This window comes from Microtus ochrogaster, chromosome 8, assembly GCF_000317375.1.
Source record: "Microtus ochrogaster isolate Prairie Vole_2 chromosome 8, MicOch1.0, whole genome shotgun sequence".
NCBI classification, from domain to species: domain Eukaryota; kingdom Metazoa; phylum Chordata; class Mammalia; order Rodentia; family Cricetidae; genus Microtus; species Microtus ochrogaster.
In genome coordinates this window covers 14,519,298-14,536,696 of record NC_022015.1, presented here as the reverse complement: position 1 = coordinate 14,536,696, position 17,399 = coordinate 14,519,298, and the positions used below count along the sequence as shown (strand labels likewise).

Sequence of the window (17,399 nt, the reverse complement as noted above, 5' to 3'; positions counted from 1 at the left end):
GTTCAGTCTCTGTGAGCCCCTATCTGCCCAGGTTAGTTGATTCTGTGGGTTTTCTTGTCTTCTTGACGCCTCTAACTCCTACAATCCTCTCTCCCTCTTCTGCAGGATTCCCTGAGCTCCACCTAATGTTTGGTTGTGGGTCTGCCTCTGTTTCCATCAGTTGCTGGATGGAACCCCTCTGATGACAATTGAGCTAGGTACCAATCTGTGTGCACAGCAGATATCGTCAGGCATCGTTGCATTAACACGTTCCCCCTCCAGTTGTATTTAATCCCATCCTAGCTTTTTGGGTCATCCAGACTGTGCGCTCCAGGCAGTGTCAGGGTGGGCTTACTCTCCTGGCATGGCTTTTAGCCTAGACCAGTCATTGGTTGGCTGCTCCCTCAATCTGTAGGCCACCCTTACCCCAGCACATCATAAACAGGACAGACAGTGGCTTGAAGGTTATGTGACTGGGTTGGTTTCCCACTCCCTCCACTGGAAGTCTTGTCTGATCCACAGGAGATGGCCAGTTCAGGCTTTGTACTCACTATTGCTAGGAGCCTTAGCTGGGGTCATTCTTGTAGATTCCTGGGAGATTCCCTTGCACCAGGTTTTTAGCTGACCCTGAAATGCCCCCCGTTTCCAGTAGTCTCTTTCAGTACTGTCCTCTTCCCCTCCCCAACCTGAATGCTCATGTTTCTGTCCTCAGCTGCCCACAGTCCACTCATGAGCCAACTCTTTGTTTCATTGATTAGTTATATTGTTCTCTTTGTTTCTATTTTATTGATTTCAACCCTCAGTTTGATTTTTTTTTCTGCTATCTACTCCTCTTGGGTGTGTTTGCTTCTTTTTATTCTAGAGCTTTCAGGTGTGTTGTTAAGTTATTAGCATGAGATCTCTCCAGCTTCTTCAAGAAGGCACCCAGTGCTATGAACTTTCCTCTTAGTATCGCTTTCAATGTGTCCCATAAGTATGGGTATGTTGTACATTCATTTTCATTGAGTTCTGGGCAGTTTTTAATTTCTTTATTTCTTACTTGATCCAGTGGTAACTCAGTAGAGAGGTGTTCAGTTTTCATAAATTTGTAGGCTGTCTGTTGTTGAAATCCAACTTTAATCTATGGTAGTCTGATAAGATACAGGGGGTTATTTCAATTTTTTTTTTTGTGTCTGTTGAGACTTGCTTTGTGGCTGAGTATGTGGTCAGTTTTGGAGAAGGTTCCAAGAGGTGCTGAGAAGAAGGTATATCCTTTTGTGTTTGGGTGAAATGTTCTGTAGATACCTGCTGGTCCATTTGATTCATAACATCTGTTAGTTCTGGTATTTCTCTGTTCAGTTTTGGTCTGGATGACCTGTCCCTTGGTGAAAGTGGGGTTTTAAAGTCTTCCACAATTATTGTGTGGGGTGTTGTGGTTTTTTTAAATTGATTTTATTGAGCTCCACATTTTTCTCTGCTCCCCTCCCTGGTGTTGTTTGTTTTAAGCTTTAGTAATGCTACTTTTACAAAAGGGTTGCCCTTACATTGGGGACATAGATGTTCAGAATTGAGACATTATATTGGTGGATTTTTCCTTTGATGAGTATGAAATGCCCTTCTCTATCTTTTTTGAATAAATTTGGCTTAAAATCTATTTTGTTAGATATTAGGATAGCTACACCAACTTGCTTCTTAGCTCTGTTTGATTGGAAAATCTCTTTCCAATCTTTTACTCTGAGGTACTGTCTATCTTTGATGTTGAGGTGTGTTTCTTGTAACAAGATATGTATTCTTGTTTCTTTATCCAAAAACATTTAGCCCATGTTTTTTATTGGAAAATTGAGTCCATTGAATTTGAGGAATATTAATGACCAATGATTGTTAGTTCCTGTTATTTTGTTGATGGTGTTGTTGGTAGTATATGTGTGTCTGTGTGGTTGTGTGTGTGCGTTTCCCTTCTTTGAATTTTGCTGGTATGAAATTATTTATTGCCTGTGTTTTCATGGGTGTAGTTAACTTTCTAGGGTTGGAATTTTCTTTCTAGTTCCTTTTGTATGGCTGGATTCGTAGATAGATATTGTTTAAATTTGACTCTGTCATGAAATAAATTTTCTCCATCTATGGTGTTTGATAGTTTTGCTGGGTATAGTAGCCTGGGCTAGCATCTGTGATCTCTTACAGTCTGTAAGACATCAGTCCAGGCCCTTCTGGATTTTAGAGTCTCTGTTGAGAAGTTGGTGTGGTTCTAATAGGTCTGCCTTTATATGTTACTTGGCCTTTTCCCCTTGCCACTTGTAATATTTTTCATTTGTTCTGAATGTTTAGTGTTTTAATTATTATGTGGTATGGAGATTTTGTTTTCTGATCCAATCTATTTGGTATTCTGTAAGCTTCTTGTACCTTACAGGTGTGTCCTTCTTTAGGTTGAGAAAATTTTCTTCTATGGTTTTGTTTACCATATTCTGGGTTTTTGAACTGGGATCATTCTCTTTTTTCTATACCTATTATTTTTAGGTTTTGTCTTTTCATAGTGTCCCAGATTTCCTGGCTATTTTGTGTTAGAAATTTTTAGATTTAACATTTTCTTTGAACAATGAATCTGTTTTCTCTATCGTGTCTTCAATGCCTGAGATTCTCCCTTCTATTTCTTGTATTCTTTGGTGATCCTTGTATCTGTAGTTCCTGTTCACTTACTCAGATTTTCTATTTGCAGGATTCCCTCTGTCTGTGTTTTCTTTATTGGTTATATTTCAATTTTCAGGTCTTAAACTGTTTTCTTTACCTGTTGGTTTTTCTTGGCTTTCTTGGCATTCTTTTAGGGATTTATTGATTACATCCATTTTTTTTTTGTTTGTCGTTTCCTCAATTTTAAGGTATTTTTTAATTTTCTCTTTCAGGGCCTCTATTATCTTCATAAAGTTATTATTATTTAGGTAATTTTCTTGTGCTTTAGCTGTGTTGGCTTGTTCAGGTCTTGCTGTCATTGGATAGCTGGGTTCTGGTGAGAGAACAATTCATTTCTGTTATTGATTATATTCTTATACTATCATATAGGCATATGGATTTGGGATGATTTTTTTTTTTTTTGGTTTTTCGAGACAGGGTTTCTCTGTGGTTTTGGAGCCTGTCCTGGAACTAGCTCTTGTAGACCAGGCTGGTCTCAAACTCCCAGAGATCCATCTGCCTCTGCCTCCCCAGTGCTGGGATTAAAGGCATGCTCCACCACTGCCTGGCTGGATGATTATAGGGTCTAGGTGTTGGTTGCATTGTCTTTGTTGGATGTATGTTTTGTTCCTTGGTTTCTCCTTCCTCTCTGGTCTTTTGAACTAAGTAGCTAAGGATTCTGGTGACTAGCAAGTCTTCATTTCCAGCAGGGTGTCTCCACTGGGGTTTGGGGGTGCCTGGGGTCTTTAGATCCATCCTGGCTTCTGGTAAAGATTTGTAGGCCAGGATATGGAGCCCAGGGGATGGTGTGTAGTCTAGGGTTGTTGGGTGGGCTTTCAGGAGTGTTGGCAGGTGGTGGGCACATGGTGTCTTACCTGGGGTCCCAAATCCAGCCTGGTTTCTGATAAAGTGAAAGTTTTCATCCAAAGTTGTAGATTGGGATATAAAGCCCAGAAAAGGGGCTCCCTAATTGTTTTCTTAATGTTATATTTGAATCAGAGTTCAAATTATGCAATACAAGTGATGGGTGTATCTCCTTAGTCCCCTTCCACTATCATTTACTGAAGGAGCTAGGTTGTTTGTTCTGACAGTTTTCCAGTCTTGACTTTGCTCTTGGTACCTGGGCAACCTGACATTTTCACGACAGAGTCTTGCCCTCCTCCGGCCCCACCACATGTCATTCCTTAAAAAAATCTTTCTCTCTGCGCTCGTTTCTCTGCGATCTCATCTAGTTCCTGAGTTTAAAAACGCACTGACTGCTGTGTGAGGATAGCTTTGGTCTGAGCTGTTCCCTCGACCTGCAAACTCAAATCCTGCTTTTCCCAGTGCCATCCGTACCATATGGCCAATCGGCCCCTTGGAATTAGAATGTCCAAGATGGAGCTTAAGTGATTCTTCCACAACCTAGTGATTCAGTGCTTTCCCCAAGCTCTTTTACATGCTCAAACCCAAATCCTTGTCACCATCTATGACTTCTCTCTTTCTCTTGTCCTGTATGCCCATGTCGGCTGCACCTTTGAACACCCCCGGAACCAGCTGAGTTTCCTAACCCCCACTCCCTGGGGCTGAGTCCTCCTCAAAACTCTCAGCAAGGCTGGTGTCCCATCCAAGGAGTTACATGTATCCAGTATCCAGTTAGAATAAAAGCCAGAGTAAGATGTCCCCATGCTAATGCCCGTCCAGTGACTCCAACTGCTTCAAAACCAAGGGTGAGTGCTTACCAGAGAGGCCAGCCGCTCCCAGCCTCATCACTTTCCTTTCTTGCTTGGTTTATGGGAAAACGTGCAAACAAATCAAGCTCTTTTTTTCTTTCTGGAACTTTCTTTCCTCAGATATTCCTGTGATTCATTCCTTCCTGTCCTCAGATCCTCCCTTCCGTGTTTTACCATGGCTCCCATTCCTTCACTGCTTCTTTTTCCTCGGTAGCATCCATCATTCCCTGACATAAGCAGAGTTACTAGATTGCCTATTTATTTTCCTCCTGACTCCCTAACACATCAGCAGGGACACAACTCTGCAAACTGCCATATCCTCAGAGTGTAGATAATGCCTGGCCTGCAGTGATGCTCAATAAACATTTGATAAATGAATGCATGAAATAATTATACAGATATAAATATGTACTTTAGCCATGCCTGGTGCTCAGAAAGAGAAGTATCGGTGGTCTTTCTAATTGTCTTGTCTTAGAGAATTCACGGAGGGCTGCATGAAAGACTTGGGATTTATAATGAGTTGAGTTAGCCAGGCCAAAAGAGGGGAGGAATCTTCACGAAGGACCTTGACCTGGGAAATATGACATCTTGGAAGGACAGAAAGGAGCACTGAGTAGCAGCCTCAGGGAGCAAGGCACAAAGAAGTAGGTGGTACAGCCCCTTAAAGAGCTTTATCTGAGCAGTAAAAAGAGAATAAGTGACAGTGACAGGCATAGGCTGAAACTTTGACATTTGACTTCTTTGCTTATTAAAAACTCACACTCAGCCAGGCAATGGTGGTGCACGCCTTAAACCCCAGCACTCGGGAGGCAGAAGCAGGAGGATAGCTGTGAGTTCGAGGCCAGCCTGTTCTACAAGAGCTAGTTCCAGGAGAGGCTCCAAAGCTACAGAGAAACCCTGTCTTGAAAAAACAAACAAACAAACAGACAGACAAACAGACAAACAAAACCCTTCACACTCAAAACTTCTTCCAAGCAAAGTTCCACTCAAAGTGACCGATTAACTTCTCCAAAGATGGTGTGAGGTGAGTACCTGTGCTGGCTCATCTCTGTCAACTCAACATGAACTAGAGTCACCTGGGAAGAGGGACGCTCACCTGAGGGACTACCTCCTTCAGATTGGCCTCTAGGCCCATCTGTGGGATGTTTTATGGGCTAATGATATAGGGGGACCCAGCTCACTGTGGGTGGTGCTGTCCCTGGGCCAGTGGTCCTGGATTGTATAAGAAAGCAGACTGAGCAAGCCATTAGGAACAAGCTCCATGCCTCTGCTTCGGCTCCTGCCTCCAGGTTCCTGTCTTGGCATCCCTGGATAACAGACTGTAAACCTGGAGTCAAACCCTTTCCTCCCCAAGTTGGCTTTGATCAGAATTTTAGCACAACAACATAATGCAAGCTCGGACAGTACCACTATCTACCCCATTTTCAACTGAAACACAGGGAAAATTGAAGTACAGAGGTGAAGCAAATTCCCTGTATCACACAGCTAATGAGGGGCAGAGGTGGAACAGAAACCAGACTGCATGACTCTTTAGCCCATGGTTTCCTTTTCTCTTTCGATTGCAACTTTTGGGAGCTATGACTTAGTTGCAGTAATACCCAGCCATTTAAAACAGCCATTCCAAGGAGATTGGGTAAGTGTGGATTCTATGTAATACCCACTGCATCCATGACAGAGAAATTCCCAGCATGGGGACTGGAGTGATGACCTGGCCATTAAAGAGCACAAGCTGCTTTTTCAGAGGACTCAGTTTGATTTCTAGCACCTACTTGGCAGCTCCCATCTGTCTGTAACTCCAGTCCCAGGAGGATCTGATGCCCTCTTCTGGCCTCTGCAGGTACTGCACACTCATCAATACAGGCAAACACTCATATACACAAAACAAAAATAAATAAATTTCCATCAGACTCCTTGAAATTCTCTCATGCTCGTTTGCAGCAAGGCTTCCCAGCATGCCCTCAGAGTGTCCCTGGTTACCCCTGACTTTGTCAAGGTAGATGATTTTTAACTGTTTTGGGGTTTCACATAAATAGAATTGTGTAACATATACTATTTTTTTATGAATGGTGCATGTGCATGAATGTGTGCACAGCATGTATGAAGTGACCAGAAGTTGACATAGGGTACCGTCCTCAGTCACTCTTCTTACTCTTTGACATAGGCTCTCCCACTTTCTCTGAACCTGGAATTTAATAGTTCAACAAAATTGGTTGGCCAGCAAGCCTCAGGGATCCTCCTGTCTTTCCCTCCCCAGGGCTGGGATTACAGGCATGCCCCATCTGCCTTTCACTTGGGTGCTAGAGATCTGAACTCGGGTCCTCGTGCTTGTGTGGCAAGCGCTTAGCTGTGGACCCACCTTTCCTAGTCTCATTCCTGGACTCTTTTTACTCAGCGTGCTGCTGACAGTCATCCTTGTTGTTCTTTTTCCTGTGGACTCTACAGTGATTACAATAGTTTCCCATTTCAAAATGCAGACTGATAGGAAGTGGAAAATGTGGGATGAAGTCTCATGTTCTTCACCCAGTCTTGTCCCTCTTTTCCTCTTGCATCGATCCAGGAAGTGACGCAGCCTCCTGTGGCCATTCCTGAGGCGGTTCTTCAGGGAAACGGTCCCAGTGCAACATCTTCTGCTCTAGCTGTGGGAATGCCCCTGCTCCCAGATAAGGATGGCTCCCACCTTCTGTGCTTTCATTTCTCTTGTCTCAGGTGGCCTCTTCAATACTCAAGGAATCCCTCCTCAGATCTCCCGAACTTTCTCTGGGTGGTGTACTCCTTTCCAGCGCCCTTCCCTGGACATCTCGATGCCCTGACTTTCCTGACCTGCCATTCAGCCTCCTCAGCTTGGCTGTGGGCTGGAGACTCAGGATGGGAACAGGAGTGCTGGCCGGGCTCTGCTTGTCTGCAGATCTTCTCTCCAAGACCCCAGTCTTCTGTTGTAATAGGAGCAGCGGGGCTGCGTCCCCAGCACCCCGCTGCCCGCAAGGCTAGCTTTACCCGAAATAATTACACGGACACTGTATTCTTTTAAGCACTGCTTGGCCCATTTCTATCTAGCCTCTTTTAGGCAAACTCTTGCACCTGGACTAGCCCATCTCTAATAATCTGCTGTAGCCCACAAGGTGGCTTACCAGGGAGACTCTAGCCTACGTCCATCCTTGGTCGGAGCTTCATCGCGTGTGCCTCAGAGAGCAGAGCTCTCGCCTCTGCCCGCAAGAGTGGAGCATCGTGTCTCTCTGAGGCCTCTGCCCCCGAGAGGAGAGCTGTCGAATCTGACCTCACTTCCTCTTCCTCCCAGCGTTCTGTTCTGTTTACTCCTCCCACCTATCTTCTAACCAATGAGGGCCAAGCAGTTTCTTTTTATTTAACCAATGACCTTCCTCCATCAGTCTTCTGATTCCTGCACTCAGTATCTTTTTTTTTTTTTTTTTTTTTTTTTGGTTTTTCGAGACAGGGTTTCTCTGTGGCTTTGGAGCCTGTCCTGGCACTAGCTCTGTAGACCAGGCTGGTCTCGAACTCACAGAGATCCGCCTGCCTCTGCCTCCCGAGTGCTGGGATTAAAGGCGTGCACCACCACCGCCCGGCTGCACTCAGTATCTTGAAACCTTTGTTTAACATATTTTGTCAGGTTTTCTGTAGCAGGCTTTCTAGGACTGCCAGTCCCCAAATCATGACATGAAGACTTATTATTAATTAGGAATGCTATGCCTTAGCTTAGGCTTGTCTCTAGCTAGCTCTTCAAACTTGAATTAATCCATTTCTACTAATCAGTGTGCTGTCTTGAGGCTCACTTACCTCATCTGTGTTCTGTGCATCCTACTTTTCTGCTTCCTTCATGTCTGACGGACTGGTTGCTGACTGGCCCCCAGTGGCCCTCGGCTGTCTGGCCCCGGGATCTCCCTTTCTTTTCCCTCACTCTCTCTTGAGCCTAGATCCCTCTTCCTACTTATCAGTTCTGTTCGCCTGTCCCGCCTGCCCCGCCTGCCCTGCCTATCCCTCTACTGCCTAGTTATTGGCTGTTTAGCTTTTTATTAGGCCAATCAGGTGCCTTAGGCAGGTAAGGTCAACCGAATGCAACACATCCTTACATTGTTAAACCAACACAGCATAAACAGATATAAAACATCTTTACTTAGTTAAACAAATATTCTGTTCCACAAAGGTCTTCTAATTGTCTAAGGCAATAGGTTTAATTTTTATTTCTGAGTGGCAATCCACTGGTTCAGTTGAATAGATGCTGTATTAAACCTTGCACGTGTTGAACACTAGGTTGTTCCCAGATTCGGCTATTACAAAGAAGGCTGAACCAATCTTTGCATCTACATGTTTCCATTTCTTTTGGCAAATACCTGGAATTGAAGTTCCCTTTTCCTTTTCTTTCTTTCTTCTTTTTCCTTTCCTTTCTTTTTTTAGAGACAGTCTTATGTAGCCCAGGCTGCCCTTGAACTTACCAGGTAGCTGAGGATAACCTTGCACTTCTGATTTTCTAGCCTTTCTTTCCTGTGTGCTGGGATTACAGGTGTGTACCTCCACTGCCAAGTTTACAGTGCTTGGGGTCCAACTCAGAGCTTTGCCCTTGCTAGGCAAGCTGTCTCCCAACTAAGCGACAGCCCAAGCCCCTGAAATTCCTTGATTGTAGAGTCCCAAGTATGTAATCTTATTTTCCCATCGCAGCGCTGCCAACATTTGCTGTTGTCAGTCTTCTGCTTTTAGGCATTTTAGTGACTGTGTGAGGTCTCATTGTGGGTTTATTTCACATGTTTTGTTTTATCCTGGGGATACTAGGAAGGAAGGCGACATGCATAGATTTAAATTTTGCAAACAGCCATCTGTCCTGTCTGCTTATTAGAAACCCCACAAATGGAACTTGTTTTGAGCTGAGCTCTGTAGAATGTGACTCACATGCTGTGGTAGCTTCTGTGTGCTTACTGGACATTTTCATATCGATTTTAAGGAAGTTAAACTCTGTTTTCCTGTTGGGGTGTCTTCTTATTGTGTTGTGAGATTTCTTATATCCTGGATCCAGAGCTCAAGAGAGAGATAAAGGAGCGAGCACTTGAAGCCCTCCTTTGTTCTAGGTGCAGCAGAACAGGGCGGTATAAGACTAGAAACGGGGACATGATGAAAGGGTCTTAGACACATGCCGGAATCACTGAGTCATTTAAAATATTTTCAAGGACTTAGAGTCTGTTCCTTTTGCTCCTGAATATTCTTAAATACATTTTTAAAAGTAAAAATTTAAAACCTGAATAATTTCTGTGCTTGACTTACCTTCAGGAGACTGTCTCAAGGACCTAGGATGTTCTCCTTTCTCCTGGTCCTCTTTCTGAGCCATGGAAGTGTGTGCCAGAGAGACCCAAGCTCCGGGCAGGGTAAGTCCTGAGGAGAAACACATCTTTCACGGCTTCCACACATTTTAGGGGATGTAGCTGGATATGACAGTTGAGGCTCATGATGCATTCAGAAGTGCGTGTGTGTGTGTGTGTGTGTGTGTGTGTGTGTACATCTGTGTGTCCGTGGGTATGTGTAGGGTTTTTAGGGATCTTCACACATGCACACAATGTACTTCGATGGCATTCACCCTCGCTTTCCCCCATTCCCCACAGGTTCACTCGGTCCCACCCATGAGGGAAGCACGTAGTGCCTGTCTTTCCGAGTCTGGCTTTTATTTTGGTTAACACAATAATCTCTAGTTCCAGTGTTTCACCTGCAAACGATACAGTTTCCTTCTTCTCGATGGTAGAATAATGCTCCATTGTGTGTATACCCCACCTTTCCCATCAGTATTTTGACGATAGGTTTCTAGACTGGCTCCATATCCTGGTAATTGTGAAACATTGCATCACCGAGAACAGATGGGCAGGCAGCTCTGTGGTGTGTACCTTAGCTGCCTCCATGTGACACAGAGTGGCTCAGACAGTAGTTCTGCTTAGGTTTGTGGGACACCTCTTTCCTGATCTCCACAGTGGCTAGACAAACTGACACTCCCTGTGATGCCGTGTGAAGGTTCTCAGTGGGGGCCGTGAGCCAAGGTTTTCTCACACCGAGCATAGTTATCGTAGTGATTACAACTCCTGGAAAACCTGAGCGGCTTTTGTTGGGCTCCCATGGTGGCTGCCTTTGCCGTATGAAGTTCACCCAGTTCAGTTCTCCTCACGGGTCCAATGGCTTTCTTACAGATTTACACCCATTGTTGCAGAAAATGGCGGTGAGTGTTCCATTTTTATTTTAATCAAAATCCCCTCTACTGGTGCTGTCGATTTGAATGTTTTACTTGATTTGCTCTCTTTGCCTTTTAGGAAGAAATAATAGAAGGAAGCTATCTGAATGGTAATGTCCCCGGTCTGTCCCATGTGTACCTTCTGAGACCTTCAAACAGAATATGGCTGTGGTGTCGGGGGGACGAGTCCACTCATAGCTGTCTCTTCATTTTGTCCCCACTGTAGCGTTTCTGGACCTCGTACAGTTTGGAAGGTAATCTGCCCCCTAGGGGTTGCAAGGGATGGCGTTTTCCCCCTAATAGCTCTCACATGGAGTTTCTTACTTGAGAAAAGTAGTATATGAGCTTCCACCAAAGTAGTGTTTGAGTTGATTTGTCCCCAAACCCTGTTCCTCCATTGTTGTAGCTTAAGACCGAGATGCCTGAAGCGCTTCTGAGGAGGCCACATTCTCCCCAGTGCTGGGGAAGAGAAACACGTCTGTGTTTACTCTACCTTTCAGGCTGGGGCCGGAGAGTGGAGGCCATAAAGCTAGGGAGTGGCAGAGCTGGGGTGTGACCCTGGCACCTGGCTCCAGGGCCTGCTGCCACCTCTGCTCTGTGATGACCAGGCCCGTGTGAGAGGCTGGAGAGATGGGGTGATGTGGCAATGTTGCTGAGAGACCGTTTTTCAGCATTAAATCCTAATATGCATTCCATAAAGAAGAGGAAATGGGGGCCTCGGGCCCCTGGCAGGGACAGCCAATCACATTAAGATGAGAGGCCCCTGTAAACATCCCTCTTCCCGTGAGAACTCCAATGGGGGTTTTAGATGTTTCCTTTTAGGCTGTAATTTTATTTATTTACTTATATGTTCATCCATCCAACTATTTATCCAAACAAAAAAGAGATTAGAAAAAAGCTGTCGTGGCTGGGGAGATGGCAGAGGCTATAAAGCATGCGCCTCACATGACCTGAGTTTGACCTCCAGAGCCTGCATGAAAGTTTTCAGCATGGCGGCACATGTTTGGAGTCCCTCTGCCGGGGCAATACAGACAGGAAATTCCTAGGATCTGCTGGTCAGGCCGTCTAGCTGAATCAGTGAACTCCTGGCCAATGAGAGAACTGTCTCAATGATACTTGAGGTTGTCTTCAGGCATCTACACACATGCAAACACACACATACACATGCAAACACACACATACACATGCAAACACACATCTGTATACACACATGCACATATAGCTGTATGTACACACCCATACATGTGTATATATAGACATGCACACCTTTATACACATGCAATATACCCATACACCTGCAGACAAACACACATACACATATATCCCTGTATATACAGATATACACACCTGTATACACACACATACCTACCTTTATATACACACATATACCCATACACCTGTATACAAACATACATACACACATATATCTGTACAGACACAAACTCACACATATCCCTGTATACAAACACACACCTGTATATGCACACATATACTCCCGTGTACATACACACTTGTATACACACACATATACACACCTGTGTGTATACATCTGTACGCACACTCATGAACACACCTCCTCCCACTGTGCCAGGTGAAGGTCACTCTTCTTCTCAACATTAAGTTCCTAGCATTGCTGGCCCATTTCCCTCCTCTCCTCTGAGCCTCGGGGCACACAGCCAGGACAGGATTGTTTTCAGGGGACCTGGTCATTGACTTTCTCCCATCTTTCTTTGCTTGCAGCTCCCACGTGTGGACTGTAGACCTGTCCCAAAGAGTCCTTGCCTATCTGAACTCACGGGATGTGGCCTTTACCATCCCCAGCCTGCAGGTGCGCATGTGAGACCTGTTCCTACATTCTTCTATCGGTCATCTCTTGGTGCAAACCAGCTGTGCACCGAGTGGAAACTGGAGGGGATTTACTGATGAAAGAACATCAGGAGTGTATCAGACACTTTTCTATCACTGTAACACAGTATCCAAGACCAGGTGCTGCTACTGTAACAAAATCCCAAGACAGCAAGGAGGTTTAGAATGAAGGGTTGAATCAGAGTTGAGAGTGCTTGCTGCTCAATCATGAGGACAGCAGCCATGCTGGTGGCTCCCACATACCTGCAACTCTATAGCCAAGGGATCTGCTGTCCTCCTCAGGCCTCTGTGGGCACCTCTACACACATGTGCACTTATGCTCACACAGTATGTATATGTATATATATTAATATATACATACATTAATAAAATATATTTTTTAAAAATAAGTGTAATTTACTTTATAGTTTTAGAGGCTAGCAATCCATCAGTATAGTGCTGGCTCCTGCACAGACATAGTTGAGTGTCTAAACTTGGTAGATGGCATTGCAGTGGTGGACACAGCCTTGAGAGGGAAAAATCACATGGGCAGACAGGAATCTGGGGCAGGATTCATGGTCAAGCTCACGTTAATCTTCTTCTGAGGACTAACCAGTGTCTCATGGGAACTCTCTCAGTTTCTCCCAAGGCAGCATCCCATCCCCTCACACCAGGGTCCACCTCTTCGAGGTGGCATCCTCTCTGAATGTCACCTTCCTGAGAACTGAACCTCTGACGCCTGAGTCTTGGGAGATAAACCACATCCAATAGGTCCACAGTTGTTGGTGACAGCCGTGGAAATTCGGCTAGAGCATCAGTAGGGCACAGTGGGATGTGATGAGTGGGGTGTCATGTCTGGTGGCTCAGGACGATACCGTGTGAGACTGAGGATGAGTTAATACAGTGCCAACACCCCGTTACTCTGTTTAGCAATGAAGTCACATCATGGACTGATGAATAAAAGAACAGCTCCGTTCTTTGTTATTTCCAGCTTTACCTTATGTTTTAATAAAAACAGAAATATCAACAGACATTCACAGCAGAATTACACCCAGAGGGTAGCCTGCTGGATATTTGCTCCTCCAGCTGGAGGGACTGTTGGACCCATATTGCACCTGTCTTCATCACTCCTGGCAATGTAATTAGCAGTAAGGAGTAACCCCTTCCTCTCTGGCAGTAAGGTTTTCCATACTGGTAGATCTATTACTGCTACACACACATCTTCAATCAGGTTCTTGACACCCTTGGCAGGCCAGCATAGCCGTAGGCACTGAGAACGAGGCAGAGAACTAGACATTACTCCCACCATCCTGAAGTGGGGACAGACATCAAGTCAATGAAAACTCATCATGAGTAAAAAAAAAAATATGGTGGGCAGACACTACTGAGCACTTCTGTGCTAGGTACCCCTGAGAACGCTGTAGACATCTAATTCTTCCAACACCCTGCATGGGTCTATCTATCATGGTCCTGTTTTCCAAATGTGAATTCTGAGGCCCAGATGTAGGATTGCCAACTCGGCAAATGCAAACATAGGATGTCCGTGAACTAGAGGAGTAGCTCAGCTGACAGAGCTCTTGCCTAGCGTGCAGAAAGCCCCAGGTCTGATCCCCAGCACTGCAGGAAAAGGGCATGGTTGACACACACCTACAATCCCAGTACTAGGGAGGTGGAGGCAGAAGAATCACAAGTTCAAAATGATCCGTGGTTGCACAGTGAGCTTGAAACCAACCTGGGACTATATGAGACCCCTCTCAAAAGACAAAGCACAGCACACAAATATACTATAACTAAGCTGAAGTTCAGATAAGTGTGAGCCTGGAGATTTGCAGATGTGTTATCTGCCTTTGTACCCAGGATTTGCCCACAGGCATGGTCTCACACTGCCTTCCTAGAGAATATTCGTGTGAGGAATATTTAAGAAACTGAGGCTGGGCGTACAACTGTAACGTCAGCATCTGAGAAGCTGACACAAGAGGAGTGTGGATTTAGGGTCAGACTGGACTACATAGTGAGATGCTCACTCCCCAAACTGAACAGCAGCAGCAAGTCCAAAAGTTCCTAATGAAAGAAAGAAAGACAGACAGACAGAAAGAAAGGAAGAAAGGAAGAAAGAAAGAAAGAAAGAAAAGAAAGAAAGAAAGAAAGAAAGAAAGAAAGAAAGAAAGAAAGAAAAAAACGAGTCCCCAAATAGCAGAGGAAAGGTTCTCAGGGGAGGCCGGTGGCCTGATAAGGACTTCAGACACGTTTACTCATTCTGCCTAGGTTTTCTCCTTGCTCAGCTCTAGGGTTTGCGTGGTAAGACACTAAGGACACACCTGGCCGCGGTGGCACTCACCTTTAATCCCAGCACTCTGGAAGCAGACTCAGGCGGATCTCTGTGAGTTTGAGGCTAGTCTGGTCCACAAAGTGAGTTCCAGGACAGCCAGGGCTACACAGAGAAACCCTGACTCAAGAAAACAAAACAAAGCAAAACAAACAAAAAGGAAAAAAGAAAAATGAGACCAGGGACACATAGCTCCTCATCAGAGGCCCACTGCCCTGGCAGGGACCAGGCAGACGGCAGAATAGAACTATCAGGCTGGTCACCTGAAGAGGGAAGCATGCCCAGCCTCTTCCATCCTCCGTATTTCCTAAGTGGAGTTGGAAATCTGGATTTTGTAAGGAATCCCTCGACTTTATAGTCTTTGCAACCACTAAAGCCCCCACATGCAGGCTGCCTGCCGACTGGTGGGTTCTGCAGAGTGTCAAGGGTAACCCACTGGCTGCTGGCCATGGTGCTGACCTACTGTCCTGGCTTCTGTCCTCACTGACTGAATCTCTCCCATCCATGCTTAGGCAGTCATGGAAACCCACCTGGAGCAGTATTTGTACCAGCCCCAGAAGCTTCTGGAAGACCTGAGGGACGCTGATGCCGAGCAGTTCCGTACTGCCATGAAATGCCTTTTGGAAGACAAGTGGCTCCACCTGGTGAGGCGTGGTCAGCATCTCGTGAGGAGGGGCAGGGGCAGTTGGTATTTGCTGGGACTACCCAGGCTTTGGTCATTCTTGATGCCTTTCTCTCTTCACTACCACCCACACTTGGGACTTTAGAACCTGGCTTTTCTTCTCCAGTTTCTCCAACTTACATTTTTTTTTTTTTTTTTTTTTTTTTACTTTTCTGGGCACTAAGTGTACTGAGGGCCTTCTAATAGTTTGAGTTGGAAAGAGTCTGAGGGTGATTGCTGTGTCCAATGGGTGTAGAAAGAACTGCCTCTGTCCCTAAGGCTACAGTACAGGATGAAGACAAGCAGCAGCTAACACTGACTACAAAACAAGATTAATGACATGAGCTGCACAGACAGCAAGATCCCCAAACTCCAGAATGCCCTGAGGCTCCAGAGCTGAGGGCTGGTACCCATTTACTAGTGAGAGTTGGGTGTGGATCACTGTTCCAAAATGGGGCTGAATCCTTGCTTAGCCCCAATTTCCTCAGATGAACTCAGGATGGAAAGATTATTCTTTTTTTTTTTTTTTAAAAAAAGACTAGTTTATTTTTCTTTTAATGTGTGTGGGAGTTTTGTCTGTCTGTCTGTGTATATGTGCACCATGTGTCTGTCTGGTACCCATGGAGGTCAGAAGAGGGCATTGGATTCACTGGATGTTCTGGTAGATGTAAGTTACCCTATGTGGGTGCTGGGAATTAAACCAAGTTCTTCTGCAAGACAGACACACTCTTCACTGCTGACCCATCTCTCAGCTCTAAAATGTTAAGATTCTTCTTAGTTTTAATTCACAAGGCTTTTTAAGAGGATTTGAACATTTTAATGATTATATACTTTTTATTTAATTATTTTGGTAGTGATAGTGATCAAAACTAGGACCTCACGAGTGTTGGGAAATCTATATCCCTAACTCCTAATCTGTTCCTACTTTAATATTAGTTATTAAAACATAATAGCCACTAGGTTGCTATGGATAGATTTCATTTTGAAATTAACTTCAGTTTTTAAAATACCGTCAACTCAAAATCTATTAAAAATTATGTTGTTTAATGGTTATTGAGGCTTTTCTGTTTACGAGATGTTTTTGTAAGGTAATGACCAGCAAGGGACCAGTGACTAAAAATGTTTGTAGGGCATACACCCCCAGTCACAGTTAATTAACTCTGCTATTAGGTATGGGTATATGTTAATAAAACTTTATTCATACACACACACACACACACACACAAGCAATGGGTCAGTTTTGGCCCATCAGACAGCTAGCCATCTGTCATTGTTTTAAGGGTATAATATGCATGGATTGATTTAATCTCCTCCACAACATTAAATAAGTTAAGAAAGATTTTGCCACTTAAAGCCAGGCTTGCTGGTTCATGCCTGCAATCCTTGAAGTCAGGAGGCTGAGATAGGAAGAGATTTTGACATCATTCTGGACTGCCTAGGAAGTTCCAGTCCAAACTGGACTACAGAGAGAAGCTCTATGTATGCTCACACACACGCATGCATGCACACACATGAAAAAGTGCTGAAGGTTTAGCATAGTTGTCGAGTGCTGGCCCAGGATGAACAACATCCTGAATTCCATACATGGCACCTGAAATCAAAGTAAAAAAAAATAAGAAAGAATCTTGCATTTTAATATTCAGGTGAGGAAACAGAATCTTGAAGTGTAACCTCTAGTGACACTTCTTAGAAAGATTGATTCTGAGGTTGGAAAATGGGTTTCCTTCTGAGGAAGCCGTGGGCCTATTTCAGAGTGATGTTTTAAAATTCTATGTAACAAAAATACAGAAGATTGCAAAGGCAGCCGATTATCTTGAAGAACACTTACGGAAAGGCCCAGTACAAACAGAGGTAAATTGTGTGTTTCTTCAACACATTGAGCAGCAGGTCTAGTGACTTCAGGCACTCTCAAAAAGTGTTGACGGTCCTGACTTTCTTGCTCATCTTCTCCCTCCTTCCGCTCCTCATTGGGACCTTGGGAGCTCAGTCCAGTGCTCCCACCCACTGAGACAGTGG

The 17,399-nt window shown here is 44.6% G+C and overlaps 1 protein-coding gene across 1 annotated transcript in view; it reads left to right on the top strand.

The window, feature by feature from the left end:
- Otoa (otoancorin) overlaps nt 1-17,399 on the top strand; it is an 82,144-nt gene that overhangs the window by 4,040 nt on the left and 60,705 nt on the right. The window contains exons 2-7 of the mRNA XM_005351171.2: nt 9,609-9,703; nt 10,511-10,539; nt 10,631-10,661; nt 10,778-10,805; nt 12,292-12,379; nt 15,235-15,366. Coding sequence (XP_005351228.1) covers nt 9,609-9,703; nt 10,511-10,539; nt 10,631-10,661; nt 10,778-10,805; nt 12,292-12,379; nt 15,235-15,366 — 403 coding nt within the window. The remainder of the gene's footprint in view (nt 1-9,608; nt 9,704-10,510; nt 10,540-10,630; nt 10,662-10,777; nt 10,806-12,291; nt 12,380-15,234; nt 15,367-17,399) is intronic.